This window comes from Lepisma saccharinum, chromosome 11 (genome assembly GCF_977018435.1).
Source record: "Lepisma saccharinum chromosome 11, izLepSacc3.1, whole genome shotgun sequence".
Lineage (NCBI taxonomy): Eukaryota > Metazoa > Arthropoda > Insecta > Zygentoma > Lepismatidae > Lepisma > Lepisma saccharinum.
The window spans coordinates 68284070-68310006 of NC_139239.1; the positions used below are offsets into that span (position 1 = coordinate 68284070).

The window sequence follows — 25937 nt, forward strand, 5'->3', positions numbered from 1 at the left end:
GTTGAGAGTGTGTGGATAAATCATTACCCTCAATGCACATTTTTGAATTCCAGTTTCTCCGACATACATATGAAAACTCTATTTTCACAGAGAGAGAGAGAGAGAGAGAAGACAGATCAAGAAAAATAGAGAAAGAGAGATGAGTCATAGAGAAATAGAAAAGAGGCGGAAGGAGAGCAAGAAAAATAGAGAAAGAAGGGAATAAAGGGAGGCAGAAAAGGACAACCAAGGAGAGAAAGAATAATAGAGTGGAGTAAAAGAGAGAAGAAAGAGACGAAGAAATAGAAATAACGAGACATATAGAGGGGAGAGCAAGAAAATGGAGAAAGAGAGGAAGGCAAGGAAAGAGGCAAATAAATAGAGTAAGAACGAAAGAGTAAAGGGGATAGAGATAGAGACACGAAAGAGAAATAGAAAGAACTAGATTGATAGAGAGAAGCAGAGCAGGAAAAATAGAGAAAGAGGGCGAAGAGAGAAGACAGACTAGAAAAGGTGTAATTAGAGAAACACTTGAGAAGAGAGAGAGAGGCAAGGAGACGCAGAAAGGAAGATAAAACAAGAGAGAGGAAACGAAAGAATAAGCAGCAGAGCTCATTTGGAATATTTCTACCATCTTGATACCACCCGAACAAAATTCTCTTGGATCGCCACTGCCTTTCATCAATTTATTCTCATCATTACTCAGCCTTATCGTTGCGATTATACTAAACAGGCCAAGAGGTCCGGAAACAAATCTCATATAGAGTAGTACCCTTCGCAGGTGTGTCCGTGGTTACTTGTCCACAGCGCCTCTAGTGGTGACGCCACCTGATGTTGCGTGGAGAAACTGGAACTTGCGTGTGTATGCGTTTCCAAGGACAGATTTGCTTTCTTATTCCCCACCAACATGTGCTCCACTACTTTACAATAAAAAAAAAAGTAAGAAAAAAGGCTCCGATTTTCTTTGTTTTCGTGTGTGAACCGCTGCTCCGCGTCACTGATTTCGCCAGTTGTGTCTTCCTCCGGGGGCAGCAGGTGCACACAAGGAGATACCCCAAGACGTGGCTGGCTTTCCCTTCGTTCTTGTAACGCGAAACCCTGGCTACACCTTTATTTCAGTTTTCTCACACTGTTGCTTTCAACACTATCTGTTGTTCATACTTCAGGCCAGTGGTTCTCATTGAGGGGTTACATGTGCTCTTGAGATGACAATAATTTACGAGGTTTAGATATATTATTTTATTTCTGCTGTACTTCGATTGCATACATATATTACAGGAGCGTATGTTCTAGGCTAGCTAATGTATCTGCGAAGCATCAACACTACGCTCTCTCTCTCTCTCTCTCTTTCTTGCTCTCTTCCCTTTATTCTTTCTCTATTTCCTCTCTCTCTCTTTCTCGCTCTCTTCCCTTTCTTCTTTCTCTATTTCCTCTCTCTCTCTCTTTCTCGCTCTCTTCCCTTTCTTCTTTCTCTATTTCCTCTCTCTCTCTCTCTTTCTCGCTCTCTTCCTTTTCTTCTTTCTCTTTTCTCTTCCTCTCTTTCTTTCTTTCTTTTATTTCTTCCCCTCTTTCTCCTCCTCCTCTACTCTACTCTCTCTCTCTCTCTCTCTCTCTCTTTTTTGAAAGAAGGAGAGTAGAAAAGAAAAAGAAAGAAACGCGGAGAGAGAGAGAGAGAGAGAGAGAGAGAGAGTTCCTTCTTCCGTTCTTTCTTTCCTTTTTCTTTCTTTATTTCTTTCTTTCTAAAAAAATCCTTCTCTCCTCACTTCTTTAATCTCTCTCTCTTTTTCCATTATTTTCTTTGTTCTCTCTTTTCTCCCCTTCTCTCCCTCCCTCTCCCTCTCTCCTTTGAAAAGAAAGAGAAAGAAGGAAAGATAAAAGAAAGAAAGAAAGTAAGAGTCTAAAATAAAGAAGAAAATTATGTAAAAAATGTCACTCCTGTTTACATGAAGTGGCATATTTTTTAAGGTTGGAAAGTTGAAGTATATACCACTCTATCTGAACAGGAGTGAACAATTCCAGAAGTTTATTATCGAAGATCGAATTTGTCATATTGTGTCCGTATTTATTGATTCCATTATACTAACATTTTTATTCTATTGTTGATTGAAGCTTTGATCTTCATGAGTAAGCGTCAACAGAAAAAAAGGTAACCCTCTGTCATCCAATGTTTAATTCGAAGCGAGCGAAGAAAGCGTGGGTGATGCAGTCAGCTGCTTCCTTTGTAATCGTGCCCCTGCGTTGCCACAATGCGCCAAAGTATTAGAACGGTAAAACCTGTACATAGAGAGAGCAGAGACGTAATATACAGGGTGTCATTTTAATAGCGCCCACGGACCACAGATTCGTGTAGAGGACATCAAAACAAACAACTTTTCTCAGTAACATTTTTCTCGTTGGTGCGTCAATTCGACGATACAGCCGTTCAAAAAAGACAGTTTTGCCGCCTGGATGCTGGCAACCCAACACAACATTTGATCGTATCTGTGACGTCATTTCCTGCATCGAAACAACGCACGGTAGGGTTGCAAGGAACACACAAATTTTGTGAAAAATTACAAACTACCAACCACATTATTAGCTGTAAAACGAAGCGAGAAACGTGTCCAGTAAATCGAACATGATAGCCTATCAGCCAGAAGATCAGCAATCATCTCAGGGGAAGGGGGAAGTGAACCAACGATATGAGAAATGGTAAAAAAACTTATTCAAAATGAAGTGTCATTATCGGATTTTAACTCAGCCTACATGTCAAATATCAACAACAATACATTTTGTTGCACTTACAACTTACATTTGGCTGTTTACGCCCAGCTACATGTCAATTATATTTGCTTATCTCGTTGCAAGGTTGATACGAGGGTCACTATTTATATTTTGAGCCTAACAATGAAAAAACAGGAATTTGGCATTGAAAACTGCTTTATTGTTTTTCGAAGTATTCTCCTTTATGGTCAATACACTTTGCTTTCGTTCGAACCATTTGTCAAAGCAGTTTTTCCAATCTTCTTGAGACACCTCCATACTATGGTTTTTGAACGCATCAACGGCGTCTTCCGCCGACGAAAATCGTTGTCCACGCAATTTATTCTTGACATTTGGGAACAAGAAGAAGTCATTGGGTGCCAAATCAGGAGTGTACGGCGGATGACCCATCAATTCAATTTTTTGACTGTTCATAAAGTCGGTTGTTAGACGAGATGTGTGACAGCTGGCATTGTCTTGATGAAGAATGATCCGACGACGTTTGTTTGTTTTCCGTATTTGACCGAAGACCTCTGGCAAACAAATTGTTGTGTACCATTCAGAGTTGACCGTTCTACGTTCCTCTAAAGGCACAGTTGCCACATGACCAGTTTTCCCGAAAAAACAGGCGACCATTTGTTTCGATGTGCTTCGACCGCGAACAACTTTTGTTGGATTGGGTTCATCTTGAAACACCCATACAGTCGACTGCTGTTTACGTTCCGGCTCATATGCATATATCCATGATTTGTCACCTGTTACAATCTTATATACGTCTTTTGAAGCACCACGATTGTATTTATTGAGCATTTGTTTGCACCAATTGACGCGAGCGTCTTTTTGAGTTTTTGTCAAATTGTGTGGGATCCAACGAGAACATACCTTTCTCACAGCTAAATGATCATGTAATATTTTATATATGCTGGTGGAACTAATGCCTATGGTTGCCTCAATCTCACACGATCTTGCAGTATTAGGTTTTGCACAGCATCAATGTTTTCCTGAACAACTGATTTTGGACGACCTTCGCGAATCTCGTCGGTGAGCGAATGGCGGCCACGATTAAATTCGTTATACCATCGTTTCACAGTAGCAAAGGATGGGGCTTCATCGCCAAATGTGGAAGTAAGTTGATCGATGCACTCTTGTCTTGATAATCCACGTCAAAAATCGTAAAAAATCATCGCACGAAAATGTTCACGAGTTAATTCCATTTTATTGTTGTCGCGAAATCTCCAAGGCAACATAAACAACACAAATGAAGCTATTGACAAAACATTTGAAGTACGTTATGGTCAATAATGCCAGACGATTCCGTGCAAACGTCAAATTGCGCCTAACTTCAATCAGTGTTGTCAAGGCTCAAAATATAAATAGTGGCCCTCGTATCTACAGGTTTGTGTCCAGATGCCTTGTGGTACTTTTGTGGTGATAACGGGAGTATCTGAGGTTCACGTTGTTACGTTACGACTAAAACACGTACAACCACAGTAACAATGTAATTATGAATCAGTAGCAAATATACTGCCCTGTTCACAGTTGCAAACTATTACATGTGTATCCGGTGCGTAGATAAACACAGTCGTCGGAGAGTTTGTTTTACTACTATTTATATCCCTGTATTTTCAACCATTTTTGTCACTTGCCTCATAATGCCCTGAATATATGTACATTATGATATGTGTTGCTTACCTTTGGAATTGAGTTCTTTCATTTCTATTTTGTCATCTGTTCAGTGTGTCACAGACAACTAGTATCAGAAGGACGAAGTGGATAGACTAAATTGTAGATGCCAACTTGGTAACTAGATTTGCAAATATTTGATATGTAAGCTAAGGCAAAATTCGATATGACTAGTTTCACTTGAATTCCATTTTCTTTCTACCATTTTTCGTATCATTTGTTTACTTCCTGTTGGGTTACAGAACGTGTTTTCTCGTTTTGTTTTACGGTACATAATGTGGCTGATTGTAGCTATGTAATTTTTCACACAATATGTGTGTTCCTGGCAACCCTGGAACGCATCGCTTCACGACGGGATATGAAGTCACAAATGCAATCAAATGTTGTGTGTGGTTGCCAGCATTCAGGCGGCAAAACGGGCTCTTTTGAACGACTGTAGCGCCGAAACTACGCACCAACAAGAAAAATGTTACTGAGAAAAGTTGTTTGTTTTGATGTCCTCTATACGTTTCCGTGGTCCGTGGGCGCCATTAAAATGACACCCTGTATAATGTTAAATTATTTGACAACTTAGAGAAGTTATACATTAGCAAAAAGGGGGCACAAGTAAAGGAGAAAATTTTCGTCTCCGATGACTGCGAGAGGAAAAAAACAAATGACTGTCCACTTTAGTTCGTGAGTTGGCCGGGGTCTTTCTCTTCTCGGTACGACTGTATTCAGTATCCACTGGCCCTCCCTGCTCTTACGGACGTCTTATTCCATTTATTTCGTCCACACAGTGTGGATAGGGTGCGTCAGGTTTATTGCGAGTCATTGAATGTTTGTACGCCTTCTCGTACGGGTAGTTATTGAGGGCAACGGAAGACGGCAGTTCCCAGTGACAGCTAACAAACCAGCCTAAATGCAATTCTCTGTATAACACAGCGCATACATTCGGAAAGTGTAAAGTGAAGGGCTTCAGCCATGAACGAACGCCCAACCTACTGCAGAAACAGTCAATAGTAAGTGATTAGAAGGGTCGATGACGGGGAATTCCACCCTCCAGTTACTGTAAATTTTTTGTGATTGCGGATTATATATAAGGAAGTGGTTCCCAAAGTGTGCGCCGCGAAATATTCCAATATTTTCACTGATATTCAATCAATTATATGACTATTCCAAATATGTGCTTATTTAGTACTTTTTACACATAAAATGTTTCTGAATTTGAAATATGTGTGTACGAAAAAGTTTGGCAACCACTGAATTATAAGGTATAGCATTGAAACGTACCCTTGAAAGCATATGGGGAAGGGAAGGTGGAGGTATGGGCCCCACACATTTACAATTTTGTGAGGGCCACCTTTGACCTCAGGTGCCTATTTATTAGAGGCTGTGTGAACCCCATGGCCGCTTCGTGCAGTGAAACTGAATAACTTCGATGCTTCGACATAAGTTACTTGAACACCCCTCCTCCCTCCAATGAAAAGTCTTAATACCACAGCTACAAAAACAATCAGATATCCGCTTGATATGCCTAACTTGCAGTGGTGTGCCCAAGGGGATGTGCACAGATAAACCTTTGGGTTTATGAATGCCAAGGAGTTGCTTAATTTGAATTTTCGAAGAAAGAAAAGAACAGCCCGCTTGCACTTCCTATGAACCACTTATTTAGAGTAAAGTAAGTATAAAAGTAACTCTCAGTTGTTTTTTAAAGCAATTGTTGTAACTATAACAGAGTTTGAGTTAAGTTTTTTTTACACAGACTGGTAATATTCTCGCATCCCACCCACTGTACATTATGAGACAAGTCCAAGCTTGTATTGTTGTCAGTATATTGCCTGACGCTTTCTTCAACCACAAATTGCCCATTTAGTGTAATTAAGACGATTAGGCCTAAATTAGAGTAGAAAAAATGGTACGACTACGCCGTATTCCAGCTTATGGGCAGAGGGAGTTTCCCAGGGATGGTAGCAAATGAGTTACAGCCTGAATTGACGGGGGGGTCACAGGTCGCTGGAGACCACGCTTGGGTGGGAGGGGGGAAAACCGTGGGAGTTTTTGTCTCTCGAAGGGGGAGGAGGCAGCGACGCGTGGCGAAGATCAGTCGGCGGACCCTCTGTTCGCGAACGAGAAGGGCAGCGGTTCACAACCTGCGACACCTGCGAGTTCTCAGGCACCTGTAACGGCGTGTCTACACACTGACTTGAGTGCTAACATGGGTGTCGAACCACTCCTGCAAACTGGCGTCGTTCGTTTCGAATTGGAACCAAACCAAGTACTTCGTAAGAGGAACGCTATTCTTAACAGCAGCGTATAAAAGTAGCCTCCTATGCATTTCTGTGTGTATTTCATGTGTCATTAACAGTTTGTGCACTTTAATGCACATATTTGTATCAATTGACGCATTAGTGGTTCCGTGTGATTCTCTGCATGCCGTAATAATTGCACTAAAGATAAACCTAGTACGTATTAACACCCTCCAAACAGTGTCGTGCCCAGGTTTTTCGAAATGGAGGGGTTATGTATACTTTATCTTGGTAGTCAGCCCTCATTTTATAATTTTTTTCTTCCTTGGCTTATTTTTTTTTTTTAATACCGAGTCAAAAAGGGGATAACCCCACCAACCCCGCCTGGGCACGCCACTGACTGCAAAATTAACCTGCACAACACAGAAATTATCTACATATAGCCTATGCATTTGGAGCTTTCCGTTACAGGACAATTTTGTCTTCGCGAACTATATTTCAATTTTGAATTACAATTTTTATTACTCCATATAAACCATATACACTGGCATTTGGAGGGTTCAGTACAGTTATAATGTGTATAATTTACAATTTATGTATTCACTAACACTATAATATTGCTGATATAATGGGCCTAATAGTTTTTGAAATTTGCTTTTGAACCTTGTCATATGTTCTGCTTTTATATAATTTGATAGGTTACTGAATATTTTAACTGCCATCTGGTCGGGTCCTTCTTGAACTAATGTTAGTCTTGTGACGGTTATGCGAGAGAACAGCTATATGCAACAAAATTAGGGTCACCTTTGCTACAGATTCCCAATTGTTTCCAGAGTTGCTGCTCGCGCATGAACATCAGCAGCATTTACCCCAATACGGGGCTGAGGGCACCAGATTCTGTTCTCTGGTTGAAGTTGAAGATATGAGTAAGAAAAATGACGTCCGTAAGTTCTGGCGGGGAAGGGTTGTTTTTGAAGTTTGCAGACCGTGCTTTGCTTAAAAGCAAAACTTGGCCATTTATTTATAATTAGTTGTTGTTCTGGACGCTTAATTATTTATCTACGTAGTCTCGCGTGTACCAGGAGAGAAGCTCTTTAATAAAGAGCGTGGGAAGGTGAGTCATTTTCTGCTGCTCCTACCGTGAGAAGATTCTACCTTCTTGTCAAATCCTGTGCTCCGTTTCTGTGCTTTAAAGGAGCAGCTTCTCTTAGGCAGCCTCCGCCAATGAAACGCCGGTTCAGTTTTTTTGTTTCACACGAGAAAGAAACCTCGTTTGCCGTAAACGCTTGCGCAATTAGACTTAACGTCTCAAGTTATTCTCTTGCCGCGTTTTTTTTTTCAGCATCCTTTTTCACTAGAGACTGTACGGAGGATGCAATTTCAATATCGAGACGAGAACGAGAGACTTCTACTCAGGGGTTGAAAAAACAAGTGATTCAGCCGCCAGCATTTGTGTGTGTGTGTTAAAGTGTTGTTTGTCCACGGGCCGAGACGGGACAGGCTTTTAAAAATTCGAGACGAGACGAGATTGATCATGTGTCCCGAGACAAACGAATATTTTCGAGACGAGACAGCATTTCCACGAGACGAGACAGGCCAAAGTCTCGTCTCGTGGGCAACACTAGGTGTTAGTGTGAACTATCTCTTGAGCAAGCGAACGGAAACAAATCTCTGCTCAAGTAGTGACTCGAGACGGCTTCACCAATGAACACGTGAGAGGAACGGGATTGCGTGAAGGGGGAAAGCGACTGCGGTTACCAGCATTCCCAGCAGTGGGTACTGCTTCGTTCTGCCCACTCGAGTTCTCCCCTTCTCTATCGCTATGCTCGGCCTTACTCCAGAGATATATGGAACACAGTATAAACATTTTGAATCGAGATCTTAAAAGATTTAATAGCCTACATGGCCGACTCTACCATATAGCAACAGTGAAGACATTTATAATGGCTTTTTACCATTTTGATTTAGTGACGCACATGATACAGAAAAAACAAACAAATTATAAAGAACAAACTGTACTCGTTATTTTTTTTTAAAAAAAGTAATGGAAATTTCCTTAAGCGAACTTGGATTTTTTTAAAAAATAATTTAGAACTGTATTTGAAAATTTTCAGGCGCCATGGTGACTGAGCGCCCAGTATTTTTCTACCCCTGCTTATACTGTCTCTTTGTACAGTCACGGATACTTCTTCGTTGTAGTGATTTCATTGAAAGTAAATTAGGCCATTACAACCCAGAAGTGTCCGTGACTGTACTTTCATCATATAACGTCGCTTTTCCTGCCACTTTTGACTATTTGCGAAAATGATGATTAGATGGCATTGATGAGAGACACATATTAACGCAGAGGCTATAATTCGAACCTGGAACCTTCCGTATAGAAATTGTGAACACTCGGCAATCGATATAGCTCTTTCGATATTTTAGTAAAAATAATGATAAGGTTATTTATTTTATCAGATAAACTTACGAAATTTGCTAAAATCAGATTTTTTAATATTCTATAAGTATAAAAAAATTGTAGTAATTCACTACATTCGACTAATTATATTCACTTTTGAAATGGCTTTTTTGTAACTATAAATATTAAAAACGAAAATTTTAAAAATTGAAAAATCGTAATTACCTCATTCTTTCGGATTTTTTAGGGGGACGAAATTAGGAATAAGTTTTTTTTTTTGTTTTACCGAAACTAGGTACAGTCACCGGCAATAAAAATTGGAAAACTAGATCCTGAAATACGGCTTCACTGCAATCTATTGCGTGTTGCCTAACACTAGGGTTACAGAAAAACTTGCCTTTGAAAAGTTGGTATTGAAGTTCACTTAATGCCGTGACGTTTTTTGGGTTCCAACAATTAAATCATTTATACATGCGATTTGGCTTGTTTTCCTGGAAAAGTTAAATTTTGAAGCTCTTACGTTATTTAATACTGTCTTCAGGTATGAAAAAGTTAATGGGGGACGAAATTTTCTTTCCCTTAAATGAGATGAGACAACGATTGCTAATTTATTTAAATGATGAAATTTTAACCCTCCAAATGCCCTTTAATGGTAAAGTAAAAGCTAAATCCACCCCTTGCACATTATTTATAACATGCCGTCAAAGCAAAGGGGGTTGGTTCTCAGCCATTTTGTGGAGGTGATGTGACCAGCATAACGCTTTGGCCGCCTTTATCCCCCCACCCCACCGTTACCCTTTAATTGGAGTAGGCGCATTGCTGGTTACCACCTCGGGAATCGAACGTGGGTCTCCCGCATACCAGTCAGACGCCCAACCGAATGGGCCATGCATTTGCATAATTAAGAACAACACATTATTAATATAAAATACATTATTAGCAATAGTGTTTCTCCAAGTTTGTCGGAAATGGGTCATAATGTTGCATTTTCATACGAAAGATATCATGTACTATCCTACCTGAATATCCAAAATGACAGGCGTTCGCAGTTGGAAAAACTCTTTTTGGAACACTCTCAATACACATTGAACGAAAAGGTGTACCAAATGTGTTTTTCAGCATCTTCTCTCGTCCTGTCTTCTTTTGCGCCTACGCTGGGAGAACCTATCAGGAGACTTGCTTTGAAAAAGGACGTTGGAGTGTAAAAACCTGGGTCCAGTTATTGTCTGTTTTGGGGGCAGCAGGTAAAGATGTTATTGATACTCCCTCGTCTTATTCTCCCACAACGAGTAGGCAAGCAGGTAGCTTCTTTCATTTGTGAAGCCTTTGCGGATGTGTACTGTTGGATAAAAGTTTATTGCTACTGACACGGGAACCATTTTTGTACACAGGTAAAGAGAAGCAAGTTCGGGAGGGGGAGAGTAAGAGATAGATGGGGAGAGAGAGAGAGAAGGAAGAAAGAAAATATGGGGATAGTACGAGAGAAAGAAAGGAGAAGCAGAAAAGATGAAAGAGGAATAAAGATAGAAAGAGAGAGAAAGAAAAAAGGATAAAAGATGAAAGAGAAAGAAAGATAGAAAGGAAAGAGAGAGAAAGGAAATATGAAACAAATAAAAATATAAAGATAGAAATAGAAGGAGAAAGGAAAATGTAAAGATAGAAAGAGAAAGAAAAAGGAGAAAAGATGAAAGAGAAACAAAGATATAAAAGAAATAGAAAGAGAGAAAGAAAAATATAGATTGAAAAAGAAGAAAGGAGAAAAGATGAAAGAGTAAGAAAAATATAAAGATAAAAAAGAAAAACAGAAAACATGAAAGAGAAAGAAAGATGCAAAGATAGAAAAAAGAGAAATAAAAATATAGACTAAGAGATATAGAGATAGCAACAGAGAAAAAGAAAGAAGGAGAAAGAAAAATGAAAGAAAGGAGGAGATAGAATAGATGCAGGGAAAGAGAGAAAAGATAGAGATAGCAAAGAGAGAGAGAGAGAGAGAGAGAGAGAGAGAGAAACTGCCAAATGAACAGAATTTCCAAAGTTCGGCCCTTTCAACGAGCCAACCTAATCAACACGAAAAATGTAAAAAGAAAGTAGCAAATATATTCCGAGAGATTGTCAGATTGCCTTTTGGACCAATCTTAATGATACTGACCGAGTTATATATAAATATTAATCAGGGTTTTGGGATGTTATTATTGTTCATGTGATTTTCTCTGAGTATATACTTGTGCTGAAATTATGAACAAGAAAATACGTATTTTTCTTTGCAATAAAAGTAAACTCTTGAATATACCAAAAAGTATTGTTTGTTGCTGTTACCATAATGAAACAGTTTTCGTTGGTATGCAAATATCAGCCAAATCATGATGCATATTGACAAGAGAAAGTATTGTCATCGGTGTCTCCCTTTGACATTTTGTTCTATTTTAACACTGTCTACAAGTTTGTAACAGCTTCGTGGCGCCTAGCATTGCAGGGGAATGTCTTCGAAGAAAAACGTTCTTGAATATGTCGATACCGAGAAAAGCCTAACGGTTCAGGTGAGAGACAGAAATACTCAGGTAATAAAAAAAAGAACTCCCAAGGAACCCCCCGCGAGGAGCCCTTCCGTAAGGGCTGCTAATGACTAATTTTAAGAACACTAACGGTGTCGCTAGTGAGAGATTTTACCTCATGACAGCCTGAGATAATATGCTGGAGATCGTGGGTAGCACGGTAGGAAGGTGACAAGTTTCCAAAGAGCATCCCGTGAGGAAATCTCTTAAGGGTTGCTTATTAGGAAGCTAACATTGTCATCACTCAGTTTTCACCTGATGAAGTTGGGGAAGAGAGCTCATGGGTGGCAAAACGTAAAGGAGGATTTACATAACGTAGGTCTTGAATGGATCTGGGAGTAAGGGTAGAGGAGAGAATTCATACGCAAGCGATGAAGTACGTAGAGGAGACATTAGGAAATTTTGGTAGAATGTAGCGAACAAAATTACTTTAAATTGATCAACAATTGTGGATAGGGACCGGGAAATGGGAAGGATAATCTGTGGAGCAAAAGATCACGATTGGCCTGGCTCAGCTGGGGGATAGACACAATGAATGGACCATATTAGTGTGACGTCACTGAGCAAGGAGTCCAAACAAAGTTGTCACGTGGTTTTGGTATCTTCGATAGCATTGGATTTTACATCACGAGGGCTAGCTTTAAGATTTCGGAGGATACGACTATATACGTATTTGACCATATAGATGAATTTTTGATGAAAATGGCAATGAGAAGGGAGGGGAGAAGAGAAGCAAATCAGGAATATAGGAACTCTCTGGAGAAAGAGGGCAAAGTAGTTGAGAGTCACAATGAATGAAAATGGCGTGTTTAATCCACAAACAACAATGTATTTATTTATTGCTGGGGCACCCCTTCTCAAGACACCCAAATATCAACCTTACTTCTATGTAGTACACCCTGGACTGCATTTACAGACTAACGCGGCTCTGGCGAGTGAACCTATGGTCAGTATAATCATCTGTAGGGCATTTGGGTTGTCTGATTGTCCTTTCATCTGCGCCATCACATCACCATTCATCACCATCGTCTCGATTAGCCAAAAGTTGCAGACAAGCGATGTAAAATGCCCAATTCAATCAATAAACAATTATTTATTAAATTGGTGATAATAGTAAACGTGTAGTGAAAGCGTCGTTGGTCACCTGAAGACATCGCCTCCACGATGGCGTAGTGACAACGTCGCCGCCTTGAAATCAAGATGTCCTATGTTTGATACCTGGTGAAAACAAATAATAGTTCGTATTCCACTGTAATTGTAGGCCCAGTCCCTACCAGCGTGTGCATAACTCATCTGAAAAGAAAAGTCTATACGAATAAGGTCGAATGAGCGAGAAACTTTAGTTCTCCACCCAGCCTTCGACCTAATATTTTTTTTTCTGTAGCAGTACTCTTTAAACGAGCTGCCTTATTCGGGCTATCACGGCAAATTTACATCTTTAATGCATTCCGTTGAAGCCTCGTCACAGAGTTAAATCGACGGTGTAAGCTATACTGTCATTTGTTTTTGCTTGAACCGTTATTTTTTCTCCCTCATTAGCAAACAGCAGAATAAGAGAAAGAAGAACATGGATGTTGCGTAAACACACGCTTTGTGTCTTATTTCTTCAGTGACAATCCCATGGCATGATTTAAAGAGGCTTTTCAAAAAACAATCGATGCGTTTGTTCGCACGTACGACGAAGAAGCGCCAGTCATGTGTTTAAAATACAATGGGGAATTCGTGACACCTGGTGGGACGCAAGCGAAACATTGTGTACAGATTTTGAAGGCACGTGGGCGTACTGTTTCCCGCTTTAATGTAATCCGAGTGCCTTTTGAGGTTAAATTGTTTATTTGTGTACTTGCCTGGTAATTTAAACTAGGTCTGCCTGCATCTTCCTCAGTTCATAGGTCCTAGGTTCGTATAGGATCCGCGGAGCGTGTCAGCAATCTAAGCATTTTCAGAACGTGAAATCGGGACTGACAAATTTATCAACAAGAGAGAAAGAGAGCGCTTATGTAACGATGGTGGAATATTATTTATTTCATTTTTCACATATTCTGAGACATTTTAAGTGAAGAAACGAAAACAAACAGGGCGTTCATATTATTATAACAAAACTACATACTTAATACAACATTTTCTAAAACTAATTAGAACTAATTAGGCCTAATTAGATTTAATTTCATAGGAGTGTCCCAACTAATCGGTACATCTGGTAGCGTTACAGCAGTGGTGCATGCGCGACTTCTTGTGGAGGCCCATGGATAACAACATCGCGAGGCTCCGCTGTTACAAATGTATTTGTAACTTTTAATTATTTATATTTTACTACATTTCAGATCTCTCATATTCCTTTCATTTTGGTCCTTTTCGGAGCAATTTTTCCTCAAGTGGAGGGGGCCTCTTTGCCAAGCCCCCCCGTTAATCCGGGCATTGACATATTTATAATGCTTATGCACCATGTAACATTATATAGAAGTGAAACGAGCAAACACGAGAGATAGAATATAAATCTTAGCCATTTTTACACCCTGAGGGTTTTCATTTATTTTCCAACGCCTCCACTGCCAAATATTTCCGGTGAGAACTTGCAAAAGCTATTAATATTTAAGCAAGATCTTTGTGTGCATACCTACGCATGTAACTGCGAAATATTTTCAGGTGCGTGCGGATAGCCGTGCGTATGCTGGAATGAACGTATGCTACGTGAACATGGGAGCGGTTTATTCGTGTGTGAATGTGTGGGTCTTCGCTGCGATGAGGATTGGAACGTGCGACTGTTTAGTTTCGATGGCGCATTGTGAACCTTGCTTCTAGAAAATCTTTTTTATGTACATTAATTTCTGCTTTTCATTATACAATGGTTACTTATTTTCAAGCAGCTCTCTCAACTGCCTTTATCAACAAAGGGATATCAAGGTTTCTCCCGTGAATCGAACCCGCGCCAACTCGCATCAAAGCCGGGGTGGAAGCATTTCGGTTCTTCCGTTCATGTCAGGAGACGAGTTTAGATTTTCACGCAATATTAATTAGACTTTATCCATTGTCAGGTGCTTTTAATTATTCTTATTCAACACTACCTTTAGAGAGCACCTCTTCTCTCGTCTCGAAGTGAACAAATTTATTTTTGCCGGTGGAAGAGATCGAACATACAAAACCTGCGATCTTACTACAATTTATACATATTGATGTGGTTTATTTTTAGTTAGATTTCTGCCACTTCTGGCTAATAGCGAAGATGAGGATGAGTGATGATATGATGAAATCGATGATTGGACACTCGCAAAGAACATCCATGCCCAGACCGGGGTTCGAATCCGGGACCCCTGGAATTATCGCGCGCTGTGCTAACCATTCCGGCTCTATAAATATTGAGTAATGAGATTATCATACTTATATTTGTGTTACATTCGTGTTTTACTTTTATTGTGTATATAATGCTATTGATGCACGCACATCTGTTACTAGTTTCTTGATATGAAATTTTGCCATATCAGTTCCATTTGCGATATTATCAAGTTACTCTTTTACTACAGTTCTTCATTTTGAACCCGCGATTTCGCACCCAGCTTAGGCGGATGCTAGAAGTAACTTATACTGAACATTTTTACTACCCCCCCTCTCTCTCTCTCTACGTGCGTGTGTGTGTGTGTGTGTGTCTGAAAATCCAGCATTCAGAGTACCGTTCTCCACAACGACAGCATCAATTAGCGATCTGAAATTATAACCAATTTCGCTTGCCAGAGCGGCAATCAGTGTTTCCCCTACAAGTAGAGATTTCCGGCGTCCGTTAGGGTTGGAGGAAGCCAACCTTTTCCGGTTCCACAACACTGACTACATTGCCAGAGGGTGTCCACGATGCAGGACTAAAAAATCCACCAAACTTTAGGCGGCGTTACAAATTTCCCTCTCCAACTTCTAAAAATCCCTTACAGACCATACACATAAAAATAAATTCCCTCCTTCGTTCGATATATTGTACTTCAAAAATTGTTCAAGTACGTCACAACGACATGTGAAAATATCAAATACCCAAGTTGATAGAGACGTACGTATAAATCACGCTGGGGACCTGGCCGGCTGGTTATGTTTAAAACAGAAATTTCACAATAGAACAAAGAATAGATATATGTGTGTTTGCGCGTATCATAATTATATTAGTCTATTAATGCACCCACACGCACAATCATTTATTTACATGCATCCAGCTTTATTAGTATATTTTCACTAACTTCATGCTATTTGCTCCCACTGTTATCACTGCACCCATAGATCGTATTTACTCAATATCAATACACATTAATGAATAAAGCAACTACAAGGTCGCATGAATTCTTGAAATGGGGTGGGAATGGTTCACAATATTTTGAAAAAGAAAATTGAGATTTCCGGGGGGGGGAGGGGGCTATCGACTCCTCCTCTCCGATATCCGCTGGTAACATGATTGAACAAACGATCGAACACTTACGTATTTCATGGAATAGAAGTGTAATGGTTGCAAAACAAGGCAAGGAATAAACATGTGAGAGACCGAAGGGCGTGAAAAACGAAATAATAACAGCTCTAAAGAGATTACCGAATCACAAATAAACGAGGAAGGTCAGTGACATGCCAAAGGAGGGGTTGAATAGGGGCCTTATCCCCCATTTGCCCTAGTAATTACTAAAAAGATAGTCAAATGTTGAAAAGAGTAAATTATAGGACAGACTGCTAAATAAACAGAACACCAACCTCTCCCTCACGGTCATGCTGCCCCCCCCCCCAAAGAAAAGGGAAGTATCGTGGTCTGTACGGAAGGACTGCGAAAAGACAAACTGAAAGTGAAGAATCAGAGCGAAAATTTCACTTTTGCGCTTAATGTTTTCAGCTGTCGATCCAAATACGCCAGCGACTAGAGTATGAAATGATTTTTCTGATTCTACAGGCCCAAATTCCCATGTATTTCCATCACACTGTCAGATTTTGACGTCAAAATTCCCTACTTCGAGGTAAAATTTCCCGCTGCAAACCTACTGCTCCGCTACCACAAGGGTGCTGGAAAGGGGAGGGGGAGCACAGGACGCCGTCAGAGTCCAATGGCCTCATTTGTTGTTCCTCGCAGCCGTACCTCACTCCCCTACTACGAGTGCACACATTGGACTCGTCCGTTCCCGCCAGGTAGCGGCAGCAGACGAAGAGAGAGAGAGGGCAAGCAAGCGACCAACCAGACGCAGCGAATGGCTAGTGTCCATGAACTGCAGGTGTACCCCCCCTTCCTCTTCCCCGCCCGCCGCGGCAACAAGTTGGAGTTCTCTCGTAACTCTGGCTACGGCATAAAAACATTCAGTATTTGGCGCTCACAAAATTTCGCGTTGGCACTAACGCGATGTCGTGCTTGTAAAACAACATTTTTAAGACAGACAAATCGTTTGATTAGATTTACAGTGTAAGACTATTATGCGCGAATGCAGCACCAGCGGTAAAACGACAAGATTAAAAACAATTTCGAAGCGCTAAAATTTTCGCCCGAGCAATTTTTACCTCCCCGAGGCTATTGTTCACTCTGGCTTACTCCCCCTACGTTGTAGTTGCGAGGTGCTACGAGCACGTCACAGACCAAGCGTCTATACGCTTCTTGTGAAGTTCCGCTGCTACCTGGGAAGTTTAGAAAAAAGAAAACGGATATTGCAGTGACAATATTAGTGCATCGAGCAGTGTCAGTATGGGTGCGAACTTGCGTGTGTTCCTGGATTTGTGTTGCTGTCTGTTGTGACGCCGCCGAACATGAAGGAAAAGAAGTGGCCTAAGAGGCATGCCCTGTACCAGGTTACCAAGGTAATGTTTGGCGCGAAGGAAGGGGGAGGGGTCTCCTCTACTCTGTCGCCATCTTCTTCTGCTTAGCTTTACCTGTAGTGAGTCCTATCTACCTGTAATTATCCTGCGTAAACAAGCGTATTGGTTCTAGAAAGCATCCATCAAACTTGCTTCCGTTATTCGTACATCATCTTCTACCTTTTTCCGAAAAGAAAACTAAAAACAGAACAGGTGCAGGAACAAGTGCATCCGCGTGTCAAGTGTGTGATTGTGTTCAGCTGGTGGTGCCTAAGCATGTTGTTGGTTTCAAATATAACCCTAGCACTTTACAAGTAGAAAAGCTTGTTTCTTAAGAACTTTCCACACTTCTTGTACATTTAACTAGGTTATTTGTTAGTCCTACTTACGGTTAAGCGACGCTGTAGAGATTACCAAGCAATGCCAAATGCATGATGGCAATCCAGGCATTCGGTTAAAACTATTTACAAAGTAAATATACTCTGCAATGAGCAACATTGTATTATTTATTGTACATTATCTTTCAGGTAGATAATGTTTCAATAGATTAATAATGTGTTTTTCTTTTACGATTAATGTTTTCTAAAAGCGTTTGTTTACAGCCTCGAGGAAGCACATTCAGTTACTTATTTAGAGACAATAAGACGTTAGCTATAAATCAGCAGATAATAATAACATGTTCTCAGATTTGCATGATTTAGAGGTTGACTATCGCTCTATGAAACTGTTCCAGGTTTGCTTTACGTTTTGAAGTTAGCATCGCTTCACATTAATATCAGTCACTATATTTAATAGCATGCCAGTAGGCATTTAAAATCACATGTGGAAATCGTGCTTTATTTCAAGAGGAATAACATTAAAAAATGACGACCCAATCTTGTACAGTCATGGACACTTTTGAGTTGTAACGATCGCATTGCAGGTCAAGAAATACTGAAACTGTACAAGGGCAGTTTTTTCTAAATCTAGCTAGTTGGTAGTTGATATTTCATCTTTTAAATTGGAAACATAACAATTATAACACCTAGGCACACATTAGACCAGAGACACCTAATAATCATAACATGCCTTGCGAATAAGAGGGAGGGATGTTACCATGTGTAACACATTTCTGCAATATGTTCTGGCACAATATTGAACTGCCCTGATATGCTCTATTTGAAGTCCTTTAAAGATTGTTGAGTGACTGTTGCTTCCTCAATCTTGAAAACCTTGTTCAGTAGGCAAGCATTACCATTTCATTTTGAATTCATAACAAAAATAACATAATCCACGCTTATGTAAGTAACTTTACCAACGTGTAAATAGAATAGTTAGAGAATATTTTTATATTATGATGTTCATTCTTCAATGTTGATTGATTGATTTGCTTTATTTTAGTTCGCTTTTTGTGTAACTTTTGACTAATTTGCGAAGATGGGGATGAGTGATGACATGATGAATGGACACTCACAAACATCCATGCCCAGGCCGGGATTCGAACCCGGGACCCCTGGCGTCATAGCGCGATGTGCTAACCGCTCCGCAAAAGGGGGCGGGAGGGGCGGCCATTCCTCAATGTGTATTGATCATAATAAATTTAAGAAATAAGCAACCTTCTTGCAATTTCAGTACATACTTGTGGATCAGAAAATGCAAAACATCATACTTAATTTTAGTAGGAGGGCCCTAATCCTTCCATGACCTCGATGTCTAAACATGCATCTGCAAACCTCGAATACCTTTTGATCCAAGCAGTAACGTACCAGAAACATATGACAAGTCATTTCCTTCCGTTGGTGGAAGGATGGGCCATGTGTGTTGTGGGTTCATCAATCCGCAAGGACATTTGGAACGGAAATGTGCTCGCAGCGGAAATGTGTGCAAAAGTGCAGAACGAAGATCAAATGCAACCTGTGTAAAGGTGTCAACTAGAAATTGTGACGAGACGAGAAACTCTATCTGGTTCTAGTCTCGAAATACTGCACATAAAAATGTTAAAATTGGGTATTTAAATCAACAAAGAAGAAGTTTCTGCAAATTTATAGTGTCACAGACTGTCAAATAATAAGTAATTTTGTCGCCTCGATTTTTTAAATGGTAGTCTCAGTCTACCATGCCTAATGTCAACTGTCATATGTGTCATTATGCATGAGTAAAGGTTCGTGGTTTTAAACTTTCAGCACGGCTAACATGATAGCTCGAATACACAAAATATTGGGACCATCATCGAAATTTATTTTTGCGCTGTTGTCTTCCAACATCCCACTGATCGCACCAGTTCTGGTTCAAGTTTTACGAAACATTTATCCAGAATCTTCCAAATAGACGACATTTCATGTTCAGTAAAATTTTGCTTCAAATTATTTTTCTAGAAGACTTTTAATGTGTAGTCTAATAATTCAGATATTAATTCGAGAAGAAATGAAATGATGCATATTAAACTCAACTCGTACTTTCATGGTTGTCTGTCTTCCTGAAGAGGCTTTGCTGGGAATAAATTATTCAAAACCAAGTGATACCAATATTATTATTATTATTATTTAGATACAAATGTTTGAGATATCCTCCCATGTATGCATCTAGTTCATCAGTGCTGTGTGGGAGGTTTGTCAAAGTTTATGTCGAAGGTCTTGTCCAAAGCATGCTTGTAAATATTACATATGACAGGGATGGAGAAATGTATTTCTTTATGGATGAAAGTGGGGTCAAAGAAGGGGTTGTAAACCCCTCGAAGAACCTTGAGCACGCCACTGATTCCTTTCAGCATACCATCCCGTGAAGATAAAAGGATGTGTAAAAATAATTAGAAGAATATTACTGTTATACTAAACACACTTTAATAGCTATGCATGGACGTGTCCCATAGAGGTGTGCGATGGGTCATAAATCCAGTTTTCGCAACAAGAAAAAGTCCAACTTAGAAAAAGATGATAAAATATAGGGTTAACTGCTAAAATAAATGTTTCTCTTTACGGTTATATCTGTGCTTACGAAATTGCCACAGGTCGTGTGTAAAACATGGTTTTCTTTCATAGTTTATTGATACAGTGCTCCAAAATGGAACATAATGAGACACTGGGCTTCTCATCTTTAAAATATGTCTATGGCGTGGTTCACAGACTCATTCATTCTTTCACGTAATGGCACGTGTTCAAAGGCAGGGTAGCCAGATCCTCGTTACAAAACATGTGAGAACTCCGATCGATTTAATCAGAAACTCATTCGTTCATTACACAGGTGCCTTTCTTTCGTGCTGCCATATTTTACATTACTCCAAAGATACAAATAACAGTAGAGAAAATGGATCCATAAATTGTGAGAATGTTTGCCTCAACGTGGAATATAATACGCATCGAAGCTTGGGAGTTGAATGTAAGGTTAATTAGCATAGAATTACGTTATTTTACTCCGCATCCTGCAATTCAGGTGTGTGCCAGGGTATGGCAAATACTGTACAGACCAGCTGCTGTTTCTCACAGCTCTCTGTTCTCATTCTTTCTACGCTTTGCCACAGTTAACTTTGGACCATTAAAGTCATAAAACGTTTCTTATGTGAAAGTATGAATGATGCATTTACAATGTCCCATGAGTTCTGAGACCCAAAAGTCTTCCTTTTTAATATTTTACTTGCCACACTGTACGGTGCAGTTGGGGATATTACAGTCTGTCTGAACTTAAGGTAAAATGTACATATTCAACTGGAATGCAAATAAAAGTAAGAAGAGAACACTATGCCCTTGCACATTGCCCGAAGTAGGAATATTCATTAATATAAGTAAGAAAATTGTAGCGATAGAAATAAAGTTTGTTCATACTAATTCCTATTAATAAATAAATGCTAATTTCAACCAAACTTCGAATACGAAATGGTGGTCGACATTTGCGGTATTCTGGAAAGAGCTGACATTGTTCGAAGATCAGAACAAAGATTCTAAAACAGTATTTCACGTTACGCAAGAATCGAGTGATCAGCTTAAGAAATAATCAGAAATAAAAGTTTAGCGATATAAAATTTGCTGACGTGCTCACATTTTAAAAAGTCTACTTATGAAGCCAATGCCTAAGATCTGAGTGTTTAGTGTAATTCCCGGTGCCTATGATAAAAGTTGGAGCTGTGTAGGGATTCTCGGCATAAATAAATACTAAAATTAAAAAAAAGGGGGGAGGTTCCTGGAGTTTCGTTATCCTGAAGTCGAGTATTTGGTCATTAAGTTCCCTTGAACATTAAAAAGAAAAAAGAGCGGAAGAACGAAACCAGTGCTTCCTTCTTGAAAGATGGGTTCAGTGCTGTGTCCATTCCCTTTTTCATTGTGATCTAGATCGTCGTCTAAATTTCTATACTATATAATTTTTTTACGACTCCTTCACTTACTTTGCATGGCGATTTTCATTTGTGTTCATTGCCGCAATAAAAAAGCATGCATCACACAATTACGTAGTTAGTTCTTCTCAATAGGGAATTAACCACACCGAGTACATAAAGCTTCCTGATAGGATTTGAAAGAGCCACCTGTTAACCGGAAAAAGAAACAAGGGTTGTGACTCACTGCGTCGCACGGCAGATGTTGACGATCACACATGTCTGCTGTTCATACGTCAGGGGCAAATCACATCTGTTACCATTTACGCACGCCATTTATTGCTAGCTTTCGTTTTCAATATGTGCATACAGGTCAAGATTACGCCTGCAGTTTGAAGTCTAGGTCGTAACCTTTATCTATAATGAAAGTGTTTTGAAAATAATTTGTTTGTGGAAGTGGTGTTTTGTACTTACAAAGTAGATTAGGGTTTGTATCCATTTTAGTTTGAGATGTTTTCTGGGTTGGGTAGTTGATTAATGTCGCATATTTGTAAGCTCAACAGCATGGAGGTACGTACAACTCAGAAGATGCACACGCATGCACATATACACTACGTGACCATATACGAACATACTCATGAGTAGTGTTGCCAACGAGACGAGACTTTGGCCTGTCTCGTCTCGTGCTCGTGTCGCGGAAATGCTGTCTCGTCTCGAAAATATTCGTTTGTCTCATGACACACGGTCAATCTCGTCTCGTCTCGAATTTTTAAAAGCCTGTCCCGTCTCGTCCCGTGGGCAACACTACTCATGAGGTGTCAGATTATATTGGTTGTTTATTTTAATACCTTATTTTGAAGACTTAGAAAGGATTTCTTGCTCCCTGGACGAGAAATGAATGGCTTCCGGTGTAGCTGACGAATCCTCTTATAAATCACTGTGTATATCCTAGCAGTTTATGCAACACGATAATCTGTTGCGTTTTTTGGGTTGTTCGACTATAAGGCCTTGTTGGCTGACAAAATGTAAAGTTATTTTTATCTTAGCCTTTGAATCTGAACTGCACCAACACAATCCACAAAACTTACTGCTTATTTTATTATCAACAAATATTTTACATTTGAAACAAGTACAAGATTGATTGAAAATTAATAAATTCACACAATCAGGTCCAAAAATCTATCATCCCAATTTTTGATTGATTGATTTGGTTTATTTTACTTCGCTTTTCTGCCACTTTGGCTAATCGCGAAGATGAGGATGAGTGATGATACAATGAAACTGATGAAGGAACACTCACAAAAACCCATGCCCAGGACGGGATTCGAACCCGTGACCCCTGGCGTCGTAGCGCGCTGTGCTTATAACTATGCCAATTTTTATATACGCACAACATATTTATGTAAATTATAGTCAATTGTTATTTGAATAAACAAATATTAAAGCAAATAGAAAGCAGACAAAGGATTGTTCACCTAGGACCATCTTTTTTTTTGGTAGTTTTGGCCAAATCGGACTAATTTATTTAGAATCACCGAATAATTTAGTAAATTTAAGGCTCTATCATGCACTTTTCTTTATGGTTAGTAAAATTTTTCAACCAACAAGAAAAAAACAGTTAACGGAGTTCATATAAAAGAGAGGAAAAAAACATTAATTATTACGCTAGTGTTTCCTCTTTTGACGCTCATAGTAGTACTAAATATTACAGTAATTAGCAATGGATAATTGTTGAGACAATTACCTAATAACAACAACAATTATGAAAATCTCAAAGCGCCCTCCCCCTTCCCCCCCCCCCCCCAGTGGTTCGTGTAAATAGTGGACACGTGTATCCGAATATAGTCAACAGACAAGTAAGGTATACTGTTTTTATACGCTTATTGAGTGAAACCACTTTTTCATGCATCAAGTGAAACAAACCAAGTACATTAAATAACGGATGTAGATATTTAAGTAATAAAATAAAAGCTTCTTTCCGAGATTCTCATGTCTTCAGGCGCTCACGTGGCTTAAAGTAGGCAATAGATTGACTTAACAATAACTGAAAATGAGATAAAAAGGAATGATATTGTGTTGGAAAGGAAGTGGAGTCACGCTTGGGTTGAAACAACACAATGTCATTGCATTGCCCTTGTAGAATCGAGCCTCGCGTATTGGCTATTTCGATTGAACGAGTTCGTTCATTTACAACTCAAGTTGCAAGGTATTAATGACCGGCTGTATTGGTAGAAGTTGGTTAGCAGAATTTTTTAATATCAATCTCAGCAAGCAGCGTTTGTTTGAAATTCTGGTTATTATAAATGTTACTACATAGAAACAAATCTTTGTTAGGATAAATTTTACTATATAGAAACAAATCTTTGTTGCAACAAAAGAGAAAGCCAACAAGCCTAAAGACAAAACATGGCACCATTTCGTTTAGTAATTCTAATCAAACTACTTGTGTTTAGAATTACCTGCGGATGGAAGTAAATAAATATTTCAGAAGTCTAAAATCTCCCCACTAAGATAAATGCTGAGTCGTATACAAAACAACACAATCCCACAGACGATTTTTCTGAATGAGAGTCCAGGCTCCAGAGCCTCGCTAGCCGACAATGATAGAAATCCACATTTCTACACGTTTTTATATGCCTTTATTCAGTGTGTTATACTGATCGCAGGCCCACCAATCGTCTTCCGGGGTGTGTGGCTCGATGAGTCTACAACCTCAGTTGCGAAAAGCTGTAGGGGTAGCATCGCTCTCCCGTTACAACGTTGCCAAGCGTACGTCTGTTTTTGTCAGTTCTTTTCATTAGATTGTTTGTACAGTGTTTGGGTGTTTTGTGTACTAATTCCGTGCTTTGTGTACTATTGTAGAACTTTTATCTAGTAACGGCGCTTATTAACTCTTTCTATCTCCCATTTTACAGTACGTCTGGCAACATGTTGTATATCTGACGCTCATTTGTTTCGTCCCGCCAGCAACTTTGGGTGCCTTGTGATACGAAAATACCCGATGTCAGTCGAAGAGAATTCAACTGATCGCTGATTCGTTGTTTCCCAGCCGCCAGCTGGAAATGCGACCAGTATAACGTAGTGGATTGTTGATAAATATATTAGGTTGAATATGCATAACTACTAAACTTTATTTTCGTGTGTATATTATTTTGACACTTTTACAACTTCAACACACAACAACATGAAACTTAGCGTGTAGGTTCTGTTTCCAGAGTCTTACAGTGAGTTTTAATAGGTTATGGCCTTTCTGTTTTGAGGTATCTTCTAGTCGTGATATTGCCTGTAAACCTACTCTTTGTTACGTACATTAAATACTTGCAATGTTCAATATCGGTTTACAGATCGAGGTCAGAGTCTTATTTTGCGGGGGAAGGAGTAGAGCTCGGCTCTTTTCGATTTCCAGAAACGATAAGGGGCTTCCATTAGACTTGAATGGAAAGAAGATTCGCGCATTAGTTCTGCTCGTTGCCAACTCGAAATGCATACAACCAGAGCGAACAAACTCCAGTGTATTCCTCTGTAGGAAGGCTTCACCCTCCTGCAGTAAGGGCGAGTGATTTATTGTGTCACAGCTGAAGTGGCAGTTCGGCCCACTATTTTTCACGGTGGTTAAAAGGGACATCATCTGCCCTTCCGAAATGAGCGGATGATTCGCCTGCATTCTTTGCTCTTTAATTGCCTTCGACCCGTCGCCTCTTGTTACAGCCTCGTTTGTATATATTACTACTGGTCGCTATTCTCTTTTCATTCAATGAAATGTACTACAAGAGCAAGAAAAGGTTGAAACCATTGCCGTACGGAGAGGGGGGAGGGGGGTGATGGGGTTACAACCTTCGAAATTTGGAGAGAATATAGCTACTGTTTCAAATGAAAGCAGTAACAAACTCTGGAAGAACACAGAACTATCATTTTTAAGTGTTGAACGTTATAAATATACGAAATCTCTTATTATCTCACCCCAACTAGAAGGCAGGTATGCACTATCGACCTTTACAATTCCAGCTCCTCCCCCCGAAAAAGCCAGACCCTGTGGCCGAGTGGTTAGCACATCGCGCTGCGACGCCAAGAGTCCCGGGTTCGAATCTCGCTCGGGCTTGGTTGTTGGTGAATGTCCATTTATCAATTTCATCTCTCATCCCCATCTTCGCAAACAATCAATCAATCAATCCCCCCGAAAAAAAATCCGCGTACGCCAGTGGTTGAAACTGCCAGATTGAAAGTCCTTCTGGAAATATCAAGTCTTGCGTAAATGTAAAAACATTTTTGTATAA

At 39.7% G+C, this 25937-nt stretch overlaps 2 protein-coding genes across 3 annotated transcripts in view; one reads left to right on the forward strand and one right to left on the reverse strand.

Annotated features, from left to right (window-relative positions):
- LOC145995299 (DNA excision repair protein ERCC-1-like) overlaps positions 1–25937 on the reverse strand; it is a 347987-nt gene that overhangs the window by 212318 nt on the left and 109732 nt on the right. The window lies entirely within an intron of this gene.
- Positions 1–25937, forward strand: part of LOC145994892 (uncharacterized) — a 149368-nt gene that overhangs the window by 68246 nt on the left and 55185 nt on the right. Inside the window, exon 1 of one of the 2 annotated variants that reach the window (XM_083131349.1) lies at positions 17150–17384. The exons of the other annotated variant lie outside the window; for it this stretch is intronic. Coding sequence (XP_082987475.1) covers positions 17334–17384 — 51 coding nt within the window. The 5' untranslated portion in view covers positions 17150–17333. Of the gene's footprint in view, positions 1–17149; positions 17385–25937 lie in introns of those variants that run through there. 2 annotated transcript variants of the gene reach the window in all.